The sequence below is a fragment of the Pelodiscus sinensis genome, unplaced genomic scaffold, assembly GCF_049634645.1.
Source record: "Pelodiscus sinensis isolate JC-2024 unplaced genomic scaffold, ASM4963464v1 ctg34, whole genome shotgun sequence".
NCBI classification, from domain to species: Eukaryota; Metazoa; Chordata; order Testudines; family Trionychidae; genus Pelodiscus; species Pelodiscus sinensis.
In genome coordinates this window covers 2,652,984-2,669,903 of record NW_027465849.1, presented here as the reverse complement: position 1 = coordinate 2,669,903, position 16,920 = coordinate 2,652,984, and the positions used below count along the sequence as shown (strand labels likewise).

The 16,920-nt window shown below is 58.0% G+C and overlaps 1 protein-coding gene across 1 annotated transcript; it reads left to right on the top strand.

The window, feature by feature from the left end:
• Window positions 1–3,080: 3,080 nt before the first annotated feature.
• UBE2M (ubiquitin conjugating enzyme E2 M) lies at window positions 3,081–16,920 on the top strand. The gene is made up of 6 exons (XM_075915047.1): window positions 3,081–3,427; window positions 7,635–7,729; window positions 8,271–8,309; window positions 8,671–8,774; window positions 10,355–10,418; window positions 16,107–16,920. Exons 1-6 carry the CDS (start codon window positions 3,319–3,321, stop codon window positions 16,245–16,247), a joined length of 552 nt encoding a protein of 183 aa, XP_075771162.1. The 5' UTR covers window positions 3,081–3,318; the 3' UTR covers window positions 16,248–16,920.

Genomic DNA, 16,920 nt, shown 5'->3' with positions numbered 1-16,920 from the left:
AGCACCCAGTTTAGAATCCCCCATGGGTGTCACTGTGCAAGATTGCCCTCCCTCGATGCACACGCCTGCTTGCGGGGGTTGCCACAACGGGAGACCCTGATGCTGGCCTCGATGTAGCCGGTCCCTGCAAGTCACAAGGGAGCTGGAACATGGGGGCCACACAGCAGAGGAATCAGGCTGAACGGGGGCGCACTCAAGGGGCCAGGAATGGGATACCTTGGACCGTGCCTGAGACTGGAGATCAGGGCCCCAGTGAGGGAGAGCTGAGCAGACTGGCTGGGAGATCAGATTGGGATGGGAGAAGGAAACGCCAGAGATAAACCACATTTTGGCCCCGGTGCGTTTTTTTTTTTTGCTCAACAACTTTAAGCCTAGAGGACCAGCATCTTTTTTCTTACAAAAAAAAAACAACAAAAAACCACTGGATACAAGCAACGTATCTCAAAAAACAATAGTTACCACAGTGAGCAACTGTTTTTTACACAGGGAATATCAGGGTAGTCGGGTATTTTCTTCCTTGCTTTGCTTGAAGCCTTCCCTGGAAAAACCACAGAAGCAAATATTTTCTTAGTCCTTCAGCCAAGGAGCCTGGGGATCTGGAGATTACAGCTTTACAAAGAACAATCAACCGAGATATCTTTTCTCCCTAATGTGGCTCTGGCATTTGAGTTAAATGAAGAAAAACAATCCAAGGGGTCAAACAGCCTAAAACCAAATCAGATGCTGTCTCAGCTAACCACTTTCAGGAAAACCAGGGCAGGGGAGATGCACCTCTCTGGGGTGCACCCAAGTGTCTGACTTATCCAGTGCTCTAGATCAGTGGTCACCAACCAGTAGATCGGGATCTACTGGTAGATCTTGGAGCCTTTGACAAGTGATCCTGACAGGTTTGGTTGGGAGGCTGTTAAGTGCTGGCATCTGTGCTGCTCCTGCTCTCTGCCTTGGGGCTTCCCCACAGGCTTGGGAGCCTCTTGCTTGCTGTGCAAGGCACAAGAAGAAGAGGAGGGGGGATGCTGATGTCAACATCTCCACAGAGCACAGGGGGGCAGGGATGGAGAGAGTTTGCTGGCTGCTTTTGGGAATGGTGCAGGGCCAGGGGAGGGGTGAACCACCCTTAGGCCCCTGCGCCACCACCCAGCAGCCACCTGTGGTAAGCGGTGCCCAGCTGGAGTCTGCATTCCAAACCTTGGGCCCAGTCCTGAACCCCTCCTGCACCCCAAACCTCTGCCCTAGCCCTGAGTCCCCTTGGACCCAAACTCCCTCCCATATCCTGCACCCCAACTCCCTGCCCCAGGCTCAGCTCAGAACCCCCCCTACACTCCAAATCCGTTAGCCCAAGATCAGAGACCACACCCTTGCACCCCAGCCTGATAAAAGAGAGGGAGGGAGGATGGAGTGGGCAGGGGCAGGACCTTGGAGAAGGGGCAGGAAGGAGGCGGGGCAAGAGTGTTTGGGTTTGAGGTGGATCCTGGATTGCACTTAAATTCAAAAAGTGCTCTCATGCTTAAAAAGGTAGGAGACCCCTCTAGATCAGTGTTTCTTAAACTATGTTCCCTGGAACACTGGTATTTTGTGAATAACTCACAGGTGTACCGCCACCTCTTCTTTGTTTTTGTTACTTCTTTGTGTTTGTCTTTTTTTTGTCTGACAACCATTTTTTTTTGAAGAAAATGTGCATACAAAATACTATTGTTTGGTGTTCCGTGGTCTCAAAAAGTTGAAGAGACATTGCTCTAGAGCAACAAAAAACAGACCCAGAAATAAACCAGAAATTCTGCGCCTCACCAGCTGGACACTGGAACCTGGCGGGAGGATTCTAGTGAGTGGCATGTTAAAAAGCAGTGGTTATGGAAGAAGGATTACAAGGGGGAAGGAATTTGATAAACAGCAAAACTTCTTTCTGAGTCACTAACAACTCGGAAGCAACTGGTCTTAAATCCTTATGGATCGGTGGCCTAAGAGGTGGCATGCAAGATGAGCTACTAGTGGGGGCTTTGACCATTTGTTTATTTTTGTGACAGTTTCGCTAAAGATCCATATTTCTTTTAAACTGGTTATAGATTTGTATTTCTTTAAATGTTCAGAGTTGCAGGAAATAATGGTGGGGTGGGGGGTCAGACAATTATATAACATCAGTAGAGGCTGAGAGTCAAAAACTTAACACTTTACAAACTGTTAAAATACGAGGGCTATGTCTACACTAGCGGCGTCTTGCATGAGTAATATGCAAATGAGGCTAAGCATGGAATATTGTGGAGCCTCATTTGCATAGCTAATGAGCCACCATTTTTGCAGAAGAGGCTTTTGCACCAGAAGGAGCCTTGGTGCACGTAACAAAATTTATTCTGCACGTGGATGGAAAAAATTAGAGGGAATATTGGCCAGTAATGAGGAGGAGACAGAAAATATGCCCATTTTTAACGAGAAGTTGGGGCACTTAGAAGGGGAGTTAAAGGGACTGTCCCTTTAAGAACGGGGGACGTCTGGTCACCATGGAGATAATGCTGTTCCATTCTAATTGACAATGCCACCAGAATGTGACACCAGGCAGTCACGTGGGTCTGGCCAGTTGGCGTGAGTTCGGTGACCTTTGACCTCGGCCTTGGTGGTATGGTGGGCAGAAGAGCCCAGTCTCCCCCCCAAGACAGAAGCTATGGGGGTGTATGTCCAGCAACCTGGGGCTGAGGCATGTGTGGGCCCTGGGGAGGGGGAATCTTACAAATTCCTCTCCCAGAGGCGCTGACAACCCTTCCAAACCACAGGCCGGAAGTCATTCTGCCCTCAGTAAAGATGGCGGCCGGTGGACTTCCGCCCTGCGCCATACCCGACCCTCCCCCAGTCCTTTGGAACGCTTGGTCTTTCCCGCACCAAGGAGGCGAGCGTCGGGCGGAAAGAGCCGAGCGCTGGGTGGGCGGGGCCGAGCGGCGTGACGCCACGAGCCGAGCGCTGGGCGGAAAGGGCCGAGCCCTGGCTGGGCGGCAGCGGACGTCTGACGTCACATGCCGAGCGTGCGGCGGAAAGGGCCGAGGCTGGGAGCGGGCGGGGCCACGCGCCGGGACGGAAAGCGGCGCGGTCCAATCCGCCGGCGAGGGGCGCCGCCGAAGCGCTTCCGGAAAGGGCCGAATCCCTTCCGGAAGGAGCCGAGCGGGCCGGCCGTTGCCGACGCGCACCCGCAGCGGCAGCAGCCTGGGCGGCCCCGCTCCGCTTCCCCCGGGCCCGGCCGCAGCGAGCGACTGACCCGGCCCGGCGCCGGGACCCGCACAGGCCGCGCCGAGCCCCGCCCCCGGGCCCGGCCCCTCGGCCCGGCCGCCCGGCAGGATGATCAAGCTGTTCTCGCTCAAGCAGCAGAAGAAGGAGGAGGAGTCGGCCGGCGGCACCAAGGGCAGCAGCAAGAAGGCGTCGGCCGCGCAGCTCCGCATCCAGAAAGGTACCGCCCCCCCAACCCCCCCCCGGCCCCCCCCCGGCCCGGTACCGCCCCCCCCCCGCCGCCCCCGACCCCCCCCCGCCCGGTACCGCCCCGCCCCCCCGACCCCCCCCCTGCCCGGTACCGCCCCTCCCCCCCCGGAACCACCCCCCCCGGCCCGGTACCGCCCCTCCCCCCCCGGAACCTCCCCCCCCGGCCCGGTACCGCCCCTCCCCCCCCGGAACCTCCCCCCCACCGGCCCGGTACCGCCCCTCCCCCCCGGAACCTCCCCCCCACCGGCCCGGTACCGCCCCTCCCCCCCGGGAACCTCCCCCCACCGGCCCGGTACCGCCCCTCCCCCCCGGGAACCTCCCCCCACCGGCCCGGTACCGCCCCTCCCCCCGGCCCCCCCCCTCCCCGAACCTCCCCCCACCGGCCTGGTACCGCCCGCCCCTCCCCCCCTCACTGGACCGGTACCGCTCCTCCCCGCCCGGTACCGCCCGGCCCCTCCCCCCTCGGTACCCCCCGGACCGGTATCGCCCCTCCCCACCGGCCCGGTACTGCCCGGCCCCTCCCCCCTCGGTACCCCCCGGACCGGTATCGCCCCTCCCCACCGGCCCGGTACTGCCCGGCCCCTCCCCCCTCGGTACCCTCCGTCCGTCCGTCCCCCCCCAGACCGGTACTGCCCAGCCCCTCCCCCCATGGTACCCCCCTGGCCCGGTATCGCACAGCTCCTCCTCCCTCAGTACCCTCCCCCGGCCCAGTATCGGCCCCCCCCCCCACCAGACCGGTACCGCCCAGCCCTTCCCACCTCGGTACTCCCCCAGTCTGGTATCGCCCCTCCCCCCCTGGCTCGGTACTGCTCGGGTTCCCCCCCCCCAGCCCGGTACCGGCCCACTCCTTTGCCACTGGCCCGGCACTTCCCAATCCCGCTCCTCTGGCCTGGCCCAACTCCTCCCCCTGGTCTGGTACCTTCCGCCTCCTCTGGCCCAATCCCCTGGCCAGGCCTGGTGCCGCTCCGCTTAGCGCCTTCCCCCACGCCGGCCTGGTACCTCCTGCCCTAACCCTCCCCAGCCTGGCACCACCCAGCCCGACCCTCTCCCCTCTTCAGTCTAACCCCCGCCTGTGCCCGATACCATCCCCAGATGCTTCCCAGCCTGGTACTCCCTGGCTTAGCCCCTTGCCCCACTGCCTGGTACCGCCTGGCCCGCCCCCTTCCGCCTACTGGCCTCACCTAAGTTCCCCCCTTTCCTCGGCCCAGTCCAGATGCTGGTCTCGATCTCCTGGTACCATTGGTCTAGCCCAGGCCCCTCTCTCCTAGTCTGGTATTGGCTGACCTGGTCCAAATGTTGATTGGTATCACCCAGCTGAGACCCTCTGCACTCTGGTACTGACCAGACCCTGATTGGTACCGTCCGGCATCGATCCTCCCCAGCTCAGTGCCACCCAGACCAGACCCTGGGCCTAGATCCCTTCCCATAATGGTACCGCCCAGACCAGATCCCACTCCAGTACCACCGAGATCCTTATGGGTACAGCCCAGCCTACATCCCTGCCACCCTGGTACCACAGAGATCAGACCCTCATTGGTACTGCCCGGCCTAGATCCCCACCCCATTTTGGTATGGCCCAGATCAGAACCTCATTGGTAGCTGGGCCAACCCAGATGCTCTGACCCTGCCTGGTGCTGTCTGCTGAGGCCCAAATCTTGGTACCACAAGTTGCAGTGTTTTGCCCCTCCCCATCTGGCCCAAATTCTCTATCCACCCAGTGTGGTGCCACCCAGTCCCACTGTTGTGTAAATCCAGTTCACTGGTGCCACCTGGTCCACGTTCCTCCAGCACCATCCACCCAGAACCATCCTCTGGTGTGACCAGGATGGGCTCGGAACAGTATAACCAGCTAACCCCCGATCGGTGCTGCCTGTGCGTAGTGCTAGGACCGAGACCTGCCGAGACTCAAGGGAAGCCCCTCTCTGAAAATTACCAGCTGCTCAAAGCCTGGGGCGACCCATGGAGCCCCCACCTTTGCGATAAGGCACCACCTGGCCCAGGCAGATGCCAGCCTCCTTCCTCCGCTCTGTGCCCACAGTCTGCATTGGTGGGAAGAGACGCCTCCCATTCACTGGGAGGATGCCCCCACTTGGACCCCACAGACCCCTCCCAATGGGGGGAGTGCAGTCGGGAAGTTCCCTCTTTGTTGATGCAGACCCCCATGTTCTCCTGCCCTTTAGAGAATCCCTTTGAGCCCCCCTTCCCCACACAGGTACTTGAGATGCCCCTGCAGGAATGGGGCATTTTTCCTCCCCTTCAGGGGCTTCCTGCTCATTCACCCTCACTAGGGCTTTAGCTCCACTTCCCTCCTGGGTGCCACCCCCCATGGAGGTCTTCCCCAACGGGACCTGCACCCTTCCCCACTGAAGGTTCATACAGCCTCTCCAAGACACACCTATAGAAATTGACGCCCCCTCCCATTGGGGAAACTCCAGGAGACACCCCCTGCAGATTGGGGGGCTCCCTGCTGGAGAAACTTCAGGAGACCCCCCTCCCACTCATGCTTTCAGGCTCCCGCACTGTGGAGCGCCAGGAGACCCCTGCTTGTCTTAAGTGTACTGCCATCTAGAGTCCTGCCCCACTGGCCGGCCCCTCCCTCATTCCCATATCTCCAGGGAGTATTCCTTCTCCCATCCCACTGGGGAGCCCCTCAATGGGAACCCATACTCATGGGGTGGGGTGTATGTCCCCAGTGGGGACCCCAGATGCAAACTCCACCATATAGTTAATCAGACATCCCCGCAGGTAGCCTCAGCTGAGCAGTGCCCTCAAAGGGCAGAAAGTGGAGTTCTCCCCACTTCCAGCTGTGCCCAGAGAAGTACCAGGGAAATACAAGTACCAGAGGGAGGGCATCAGGGATACCTGCTCGGTTCTGGGGCACCTGGAGCCTCTGTCCCTGGGCGCGGGTGCAGCCTGTTCCAGCAGGGGCCCAGTGAAAGGAACGAGGGTCTCAGTTTGATTCCTCTGGCCGGCAGGGATCTCCTAAGCTTCCCTGAGCTGCTGGCATTGGTGCCCGTGCTGCGGTGTCCCCGGTGACTGCTGGGAACACCAGTGGTTCAGGGCAGCTCCGGAGTCTGGTCGGTTTCAGGCCCTGCTCGTTCTGTGCAGGCCAGTTTGAGGCACAGAACTCACCTGATGGAGCTGGGAGCATTTTCCTCATCTGCAGTCTGACTGTACCTCCCTTCCCCTGCTCTTCCACTCCTGGGATCCTCCCAGCTCTGCTCATGCCCCCACCAACCCAACCCTCTGCCCCTTTATGAGCTAATGGGGGATCCTGGCTACGCTCCGGGGCTGAACCCAGACAGATTCGGCCTGTGTCCTGTTGGATACGGGCCCCCTACCTGGCACGCGTCCATTCAGCACGCTTCGCCACGGGCCAGATCCTGCTGGGGCCTCGCCCACGAGGGAGGGCAGTCAGAGACTCAGCGCTGGGCTGAGGGGGACCTGGGCAGTGCCATGGGGCGAGTATCTCCTGGGGCTGCTCTACATAAGGCATCTCCCCCAACCTCAGGGTGCCGGAGAGGATTCTGGCCTAGGAGAGGGGCATATGAGCGGGTGCAGGGTCTGGAAGGGAGTTGTGACCTGGGGGAAAAGGGGTACAGAGGGTTTGGGTGGTGGCCTGGAGCAGGTAGTTGGGAGGGAGAAGGGGGTGCCAGAGGCAGGCTCTGGCTAGGAGGTGCTTACCTAGGTGGCTCCCAGCCAGCAGCCCTGCAGGAACCTGAGGCAGGCTCTCTGCTGAAGTCTGTCAGCTGGCTGTGTCATGGGGGGTCTGCTCCAGGCATGGCGGGGGGGGGGGGAGAAGGCTTCCCACGCTGACCCTGGTCTCGGCAAAATTTCTCAGCTCCCATTGGCCGGAAACTGTCCAATAGGAGCTGAGAGAATTTTCTGGGGGGGCGCGGAAGGCCGGGTGCAGTGTGCGAGATCTCCCCTCCCCCGGGGAGTCCAGAGTGGGGAGCTGCCCGCTGTTTAATGAGTGAGCTGTGCTCTGCATAAGGGTTCTGGAGAGGCGGCCGCGGGCCAGATCTGGTGGCTTGGCAGGCTGGATTCGGCACACTGGCAGCTTCTTGCCCACCCCTGGAGTGACGGACATGTGGTTCCTCTGTGTGGGGAGGACTGTAGGGTTATCCCCCTCCGCCCCCAACTGATCCCTCCCTCTCTGCTTCCCTCCTGCCTCCCAGATATTAACGAACTGAATTTGCCGAAAACATGCGAAATAGATTTCTCCGACCAGGACGACCTCCTCAACTTCAAGCTAGTTATCTGCCCTGACGAGGTGAGGGGGGTGCGGGCGGGAGGGAGGGGTCCGGCGCGTGGCTGGGGAACAGGGACTCCTGCGTGCCAGGACTTGCCTTTCTATTCCTGCCCTGGGGAGGCCCCAGCTACCGCTCAGCGGATGGGCTCAGCCAGTGCCCGGGCTCCGGTTGCTGCTCCCTGCTGGACGGCCCCAGCTCAGGCCTGGGCGGGAGGCAGCTTGAAGTGTGTGGGGTGCTGGAGCCCAAGCCAGTGCATCAGGGAGCAACACGAGGAGCGGAGGCTGCACAAGCTTCATGGATCTGCCCGTGGACTTACTGTGCCAGCCTCAGCTCTGGTCCTGGCAGTGCCCCTCGCTCCTGATCTGCAGCCCCTTGCAATCCCCGTTTTCCCCCTGCAGCTCTGCTGGCGGCCGCGCGGTGCTAGCTGAGCCGGATGCTGCGGGGGGTGGGTGGCTCTGCTCCCTGCACTTGGATCCCACGGTGGGGCCGAACTCTGGCCTCTTGGGGTGCTGGGGACCCCTGTGAGGATGCCTCCCTCACTGAAAGTCTTTCCTCTTTCAGGGTTTCTATAAAGGGGGCAAGTTCGTCTTCAGTTTTAAGGTAAGTCCCTTCCTCGCCCCTGGGCAGAGCGTGGCCTCGCAGCGGCCTCGTCTGGCCAGGGATGGGGGTGCCTGCACAAGCTTTTAGGGGCACCCCCTATCGGAGTCTCCTCTCGCTGTGTCTGAGAAGGGAGCGTCAGCCGGCCCCTCAGTCTGGCGGCCCCTCTCCTGGGAGGGAGGAAGGTGCTGTGTCTGCTCGGGGGGGGTTGGGGACTTGCCCACAGTCCCCCACAGCTGGGGAGGGGACCCAGGAGTCTGGGCTGCTTGCACCTTCCTGCAGTGAGGGAGGGGCATCGGGGCCCAGCTGTTCTCCTGTGGGGGGACCTTGGGAATGACTCTTCGGTCCGTCTGTCTGTCTGTAGGTCGGCCAAGGCTACCCTCACGACCCTCCCAAGGTGAAGTGTGAGACCATGGTGTATCACCCCAACATAGACCTCGAGGGCAACGTCTGCCTAAATATCCTCAGGTAGGGAGTGCGTCTGGCTGGCCCGCTCCAGCACTGCCAGGCCGGAGCATTGCCCCACCCACACAGATCGGGGTGGGGGGGCGCCCCTCTCCAGCCCCGGGATCCTTCCCTTGCCTCACCCACACAGCTCGGGGAGGGCTGTGAGAATCTCCAGGGAGGGAATCTAGGAGTGTGACCCGCTGCCTACAATGGCCCACACCCGAGACTGCCACGCTCAGGGCAGAGTGCAAGCAACAGGGCCGGTGCGCCCCAAACTGGGTAAGTTTTACTGCCATTGGATGCCCCAGACCAGCAGCAAAAGAGCTTGTGCAGCAGCATCGAACTGGTTCCCCTTGATCCTTTCCAGCCCTTGCTTCTCCGCCACGCAAACTGGCGTAATCCCCTGTGAGGCTACTGAAAATCCAGTTCCCTGTACGTGAGTGTCCGCCAATCCCAGCGGGTCCGGCGCCTACCCCCAGGTCAAGACGTGTCTCCAGTCTTACCCGCGTGGTCAGCCAGTCCTGGGTAATTGAGGATTTATTAATGAAAAGAAGAGTTCTCAATGGTAAAAGAGCCTGCCTGTAGAAATAATCGCCAGGGCCTGTTATTCGGGTCACTGCTACCAACCTGATAAATAGACTGTTGGCTTGTAAAATGTCTCCAGTCACTGCCATTGGCCGCTCAGCCCCATTCAAAATACTTCGTTGGAAACCCACAGCCCTGAGAAGTGGAGCAGGAACGAGGCAAACCGGGCTCTCCGGGGGTTCTTTTATATCCTCTGCCATGCGCCTGGAGCAAAGCCCACAAGATCCGAGCAAAGATGGAGTCTGAGGGCAGATGTCCACGTCACGTGCCCTGGAGCGTGGTCTGCTGAATCACGGGGGTGGCCGCAGGCTCCCCGGGGGGGTCCACTGGAAGGGAATTTGTTTTTTACTGGGCCGTCGTGCTTGGGAAGCCTGTTCGCGGGGGGCTGGCGAGACGGCGCGTGAATGACTTTGGGGGGCTCACCCCGGGACAAACGTATGTGAGAAACAAAGGCCTCGCCAGGCTTCCCACCTTCAAATGCAGGGATGCTCCCTGAGCTTAATCCGGGTCATTCTGTTTGATCCGGTTTCCACTGACCCCTCACGTAATTTGCTGCCTCTGAGGAAGTGGCTTGTGCCCGCGGAAGCCCGTGATACTATATACTCTGGTTAGCCTCTAAGGGGCCACAGGACCACGCGTGGTTTTTAGTGGTAACAACAGTGATACAGTCATCTTCAGTCAAGCATGGCCAGGACATTCCCAGTGGCCTGCCTGCAGCGAGCGAGGGAAGAAGATAGGGGATCCCCGTGGCCTGCCCACAATGAGCAGGGGAAGGGTTGTGGCCGCCTCCCACCAGCTCCATGATCCCTGTCTCCTTCGTCAGATTCTGATGGGATTCACCACCCCAGGTCCCTCCTCCCCTTCCTGCCAAAAAACTCCCCCCAGCCCATGGCACCTGTCTGGCTCTCTTCCCTGGTCAGATCCTAGGATGATCCCCCTGCCTCCCTAGTGGGGTGTGGCTCATTTCTGAGCTTGATCACCCGGTTTTCACTCATGCCTCTTTTCTGCCCCCACAGAGAGGACTGGAAGCCTGTACTAACAATAAACTCTATAATTTATGGTCTGCAGTATCTCTTCTTGGTGAGTACCGAGGGCGGGGGCAGGTCTCACCTGCGCTGTTGTGGGGTGTAGGGTCATGGCTGGTGGGGGCCCAGTGGGGAGGCCATGGGGCAGGAGGTGGGAGGGGCCAGGTGTCTACTGCACTGTTTGGGGTGGAGATAGCTCTCGTGTTTCAGCTGGGGCGGGGCTGCGGCCCCCTCCCACCATGTGTGTTTGGGGGCTGGTCGTGGCGTTCTGCTCGGCTTGTTCCCTTGCTCTGGTCTGCATGGCCTGGGGTGGCCCTGGTGCCTGTTTCCATCTCTGCAGGTCCCTGGTGCTTTGCATGGCCTCCTCTGGGGCTCCCTCGCCCTGGTGCAGGCTGGGTGCCCCACAGCTCTTTCTGCGGACATGACTGGCTGCCCTGTTCTGGGGGGTGGAGCTGCTGCCCGCTTTGGGGCAGGTGCCATGAGTCCATTACGCACCAGTGGGATGCGTGGTCTGTGCGTTGGTCAGCTGCTGCGTCCCTGCTGCCTTGGGCTGACGCTGACAGAGTTGATGGAGCTCTTGGGGATCCCAAGGCTCTGGGAGAGCTGATCGAAAGGGGATGGGGCAACGGGGTGAGCAGCATCTGCCGGCAGCCTGAGATGGGTCAGCTTGGTGAGTTGTTGACTCTTAACCCTACTGACTGTGGCTGTCAGTGGCAGCACAGTGACCACTTTTGCTGCTGCTCTCTTGAGCAGAGGTGTTCAGTGCGTGTTCGTCTTCCCCAGTCTCTCAATTGTCCCTTTTTTGTGTGGCAGTTCTGCAGTTGATCAGACACCTGTGGACAGGGGAGAGAGTTCAATGTAATATTAAAATATATCCCACAGGTGGACGTCAGTATGAACCAGGGCTGGGGAACCCCCGGCTTGCCTGTATCCAGCCCTCAAGGCTCGGGGATCCCCCCCGCATTGGGGAGCCCGTACTGGCGCTCCAGCCCGCCTGCCACCCACCCACAGGGCTGAAGCGCACACAGTCTACTAGTCTCCGTCCCCCTAGGCTCTGGAGTGCAAGGGGATTGTGAGGAGTGTGTCTGTCTCTTTCTGTCAGGGGATTCTCACTTGTGTGCGGCCCCTGACTGATTTTTCTGAGGCAATGTCCCCCCCCAACCCAAAAAGTTTCCCTACCCCTGGTATAATCCTTCCTGTCTATTCCACTATCACTGCAGTAATCGGGCACCCCATGGATTTATCCTCCCATGGCCTTGTGTGCCAGAGCTGGGCTGTTTATACCCATTGTACAGATGGGGCAGTGAGGCACAGAGATGGTCATGCAAGGTTAGTGACAGCACGGGGAAAAAAAGGTGACTCTCTCCTGAGTGCTCTAACCACTGCGCTTCGTTGCCTCGTTAGCCACTCAGTGGTCTCCAACCTTTTCACACCCAAGATCACTTTTTAAATGACAGTCCAAGCCAAGATCTACCGCCCCGCCCCTTCCTTGAAGCCCCGCCCTCTCTAGTCTCCTCTTTTCCATCACTTGCTATCCCCAAGCCTTATACTGCTACTTTAAAAAAAAAAATTCCCACCATTCCTCGCAGCTACTCACCTGTGCTGTTGCTCGGTGAGTAGCTGCTCCTCAAATGAGGAAATCTAATGTAAATGTACTGCGCAGGCGCACAGTTCAGAGAGGGCTCAAGAGCTACTCTTAGAGCCTCCGAGATCTACTGGTAGATCACGATCTACTGGTTGGTGACCACGGGGCCCTACATTAAGCAGTGAGGCTGCAGAGCACAAGGGGATTGGGTCTGATTTCTTCCCTGTTGCATGTATTTCGGAGCAGGCGTCAAGATAAAAGTGCAGCTACCGCCCCTTGACGTGCTGGCTTGTAAACACCCCCTCCAACTTCCTTAAAAAGAAACTGACGCTTCTAGTCTGAGCTCCTGTGCAGAACGTGGTTGCTGGCTCTTTGGAATTTGGATGGCTAATATAGTTGTGTGTGATGCTTTTTTTCCCCCCTATTGTTATCCATGGAAGTGTTCATGCTTTTCCAAAATTTGGGGATTTAGGCATTTATCCCCTCTGCCCCTTTATTGTTGTAAATGATTACCCTGCGGGAAATGATTGGCGGAAGGTCAGACACTTATGTACTGATGTTTAGGGGTGTTAACGTCACCACTGGGCTCATTGGTTAGCCATTAACTGGGGGGGACTGGAGCAGCAGCCCCTTTCCTGCTGCAGGCAGGAGGCCGCTCCAGCCCTCTGGGAGCCGCTCCAGCCTGCCCAGAGCAGTCCCCGTCCGCAGCGGGCCCGGGGCGCACTGTGGGTAGGGGGCTCCAGTCTGGCCAGAGTAGCCCCTGTCCATGTCGGGGGGGGGGGAGGGCACTCCAGCCCCCTCGCTTACCCCTGTTCAATCAGTTACCTGGTTAAATGTAACATTTAACCACTCAACTAATTAAACAGGATTTTCCATCCGTAGTGACATTCGATGTTGAGATGCAATGTTATCACTTCAAGCCCAGTTGTCAAAATGTGCCAAACCAAGTAAATAGCCTTCAGTTAAACTCCAGCGAGTCCTCCAGCAACACTTCTCTTTCTTTGCCTCTGAGTTCCGATATGTTTCAGTGTTTGGGGCAGTGTTTCCTCAAACTCAATCCTCTCCCCCCTTCTCCCCCCACCAAGAGATAGCGGCTCCTTCTCTGGTTTCCCGGGGGGGTGGGGGTGTGTGTGTGTGTGTGTTTTTCCTCGACAAATTCCCCTCCCCCGGCTATAGGGGTTCCTCAAAATTCTTCCGAGTCTAAAAGGGTTCCGTGGCCAAATGAAATTGGGAAACACTGGGTTGGGGAAAGTAACATTTGCTGATAAATGGTGTGATCCTTCCGAGTCGTTACGTTCCATCCCCTCGCAGCTCTGCTGAATCTTGAGTTTGACTAAAGCATCTCCCAGGAAAGGGATCGAGTCTGGATGTGAAACCATCAGGAGATGGAGAATCCGTCACTTCCCTTGAGCGTTGGTTCCAATAGTTCGTGACCCTCGCTGTTAAAAGATTTGTGCTTCATTTATAACTGGGATTTGTCTGGCCTCAACTTCCAGCTCTTGCTAGATTAGAACATTAGATAAGTGCCAGGGGTTTTCTCCCCAGGAAGATGCTGGAGTTTTGTCTCTGTTATAGGGTGGTGATTTTGGGGAACAGTCCATGGAACAGCCTCCTATCGTCCCTTGTCCCGGTCTTGTTTCTAAATCAGCACCCCACTCACACCCAGAACTCCCGCTGCTTCAACAGCTGTTTGAAACCTGATTCTGTGTGGGCTAGAAGTCTCTTCCCCTTCCAAAGTGACTGGTAAAAGAGTTTAAAAAACAGAAATGGGGCGTGTTCTCCCTCTCCGCTGCCCACTTAGAGTGAATATTTGTGACTTCCTTCTTTAGAACATGGAGAATGTCTGATCTGGTCTTTCCTGGTGTAGCTGGAGGGGCCTTGGGAAGATCTTGGGATGTTTCTTTTCTGGTGGTGCTAAAGTTTTAGCAGTGCTGTCCTTTCTCCAAAATGGTCATCAGACTTTGAAGTTAAATGGATCTTAAATACTTGGCCCTGGCCACGTGGTGGTAGCGGTGTTGGCTGCAGGACAGTGGAGAGACAAGGTGGATGTGGTGATATCTTTTATTGGACCCACTTCTGTCATGAGACAGACAAGCTTTTGAGCTTACACACAGGTGCTCTTCAGGTCTGGGAAGGATGCTCAGAAATTGACAGCTACACACGGGGGAGGAGTTTGTTTAGCATGAGGAATGAACCCATTTCAAGGGACCATTCGCAGTGAAGTTGTCCAATAATGTCTCTGCATAGAACAGAAAAGGGAAGTTAGTGGGTAACTGTTATAATGAGCCATAAATCCAGTGTCTTTGAGTTACGTTTAATGTCTAGCAGTGTTGGGAATTTACGCTCCCAGGTTCAGTTTTGGAAGGTGTTGGGCACGTTTCCAGTGAGGAGCAGGCGATGGCTGTGAGCCGCGTTTGCCCACAGGTGACAGGGCGTTCTGGTCTCCTTGCTTTGCTGCGTGAGCTCAGTAAGGAGCAGAGGGAGTGTCCCGTTGCACCCATGTAGTTGCTGCTGGACACTCAGTGCACATGTTGTAGGGGTGTGTACGACCCATGGATTGTAACAGAGGGGTGTGTGCCGGGGATGGGAAATCCTGTGTAATTAATTAACCAGTTAAACACGTTGAACTGGCTAACAGATCAAATGGAGATGGGCCGAAGCAGCCCCCTCCACCAGCTGTGGCCAGGCTGGAGCAGCTCTCCAGCCATGGGCGGAGACATCTCTGGCTGGGCTGCAGCTGCTCTCCCTTCCCCCCACGCTGGTTATCCATAACCAGTAGCATCACCCTGCCGGTTTTGCCTCAGTTGTTCTGGGAGGGTGTGGTGCTGTTTTGAGTTTGTGATAGGGATGTAAGTGAGTAGTTCACTGGTTTATTGTCTGATAAGCATAAGCTTACTGGATAGTTGACTAGTCGCTTCCCCCCCCCCCCCCCCCTTTGCTGCCTCTATCGGAGGCAGCAAGGAGCTGGGAGTAGGAGCCATCTTAAAAGCTGGTTCCCCTGAGCATTGTCTCCGTGGGGAGCAGGGGGGTAGCAGGGACCGGGCGCAAGCCAGGAATCAGCTGAGTCCCGGCTTGTGCCCAGTCCCAGGATGCTGCACCTCTGCTTTTTAAATGTATTCTATCACTATTTAAAAGGCTGGTGCACGCGGGGTTCGCTCCCGGAGCCGTCGCGGTTTCCGCGCGTATCGACTAGTCGATGGAATTTCCATCGATTAGTCGATTTTAGTTGATTATACCAAATTTAACATCCCTAGTTTGTGAGGAACTTTCTCCTGCTGAATGGGGGGCTGTGTGAAGGCCAGGGGTTGGGGACAGGTTTCTTTCTGAGTGTGGTTCCTATGCAGGCTGTGTGGTGTTGTGATATCCCATCTGGGCTCTGTGGTGAAGGGTAGGTGACAACCCAGCGTGTGCCGTAGGCGTGTCTTTGTGAGACACTGAAAATCAATAAGGGCGTTGGGTTTATGGCTCATTACAGCAACTGATGACGTGCGAACCCTCCTTTGTCTTACGCCGGCAGAGGTGTGTTAAGTGCTCACTTCACCTTGAACGGTTACCACATAACTAGCGGTAACCCTGCAGGGTTTCCAGTGAGCTAACTGGGCTGCCTACGGACATTGTACTGCCGGAACGCCGTTGGATAGAGGGGTGCCGTGGGACCCACGCACTTACGCTGGTAGGCCCTTAGCTGGGACACAGTTATACCGCTAGAAAGGTGCCTTGTTCTGCGATGATTGTATTGGCTGTATGCAGAGGACTGCGTTAGCGACAGTGGGTTGATACAGTCTTCCATTGCTACGCTGGCTGTGATCTAGAGCTTGACAAAGGAGGTCAGTATCCATCCTGATTTTAAGGGTGGGGAAACTGAGGCACAAAGGAGGGTGTGGTCGCCCAGCGGCAGCGAAGCAAGGCTAAGAACCGAGGTGGCCTGGTGCCCAGTTCAGCGCTCTGCCCACAGTAGGTCATGGAGTTCCCTGTGGCTAAAATGGCTGAAGGTGGAGGATGCAGCGAAGGGCCCTCGGAAGTGAGGCTAAGGGCTGTTTTGCAGCTGGTGTTCTCCTGGAAGGATGGGGATGTGCGGCAGGGGAATGCAGCCCTGATTGGGGTGGGGGCATCCGGGGGCCTGGGCAGCCTCTAACCCCATCTTCTCCCCACCCGCAGGAGCCAAACCCCGAAGACCCCCTGAACAAAGAGGCCGCCGAGGTCCTTCAGAACAACAGACGCCTGTTTGAGCAGAACGTGCAGCGCTCCATGCGAGGCGGCTACATCGGCTCCACCTACTTCGAGCGCTGTCTCAAATAGAACTGACCAGCCGCCCCGCCCCGCCCCGCCGGGGACTCTGCCAACACCGCTGCCTTTGGCCACCGGGGGGCACGGGAGCCTGGCACTGGCAGGGCCCCCCTGGCAGCCTTCCCCCCCCCCCCACTCCTGACCCCTGGCTGGAGGGGAGGTGGCGGCTGAGGGATGGGGCAGGGTTTACATTTGTATCCCCCGCCCCACCCACGCAGCCCTCTTGTCCCTATTGGCTGCTCTGCTGCTGGTTTCCCAGCATGCTCAGCCCATGATTGAGCGCCCTCTAGCCTGCGGCCTGGTGTGAGTGCTCTGGCTCCTCCCCCGGCTTTGTGGAGCGCATCTATTTATTGGGCAGGGGGGCTACGGCAGGGGTGCAGGGCAGGCCAGGGGTGCATGCAGTCCTGCCGTGGGGGGGGGGGCGGGCCTGCCCTCCCCTTTTACATCCCTTGTGTGTCTGGTTTTTAAAAACAAAGCGCCCCACTTGCAGCAAAGCGAAGGCTGCTTATTAAATGGGACCGGGCCGGAGGCGGGGCTTAGGCTGATTGAGCCCCGCCTCCCTCTGGCCCAAGCCACACCCTCCAATGAACTGGTTCTTTGCCATGCAGGGGCCTCCTGCCAGCCCCGGGGCCATGAAGCCACTGTACTCTAGCGTGTCGGGTTATTAAAGGGGAACGTTAGCGCA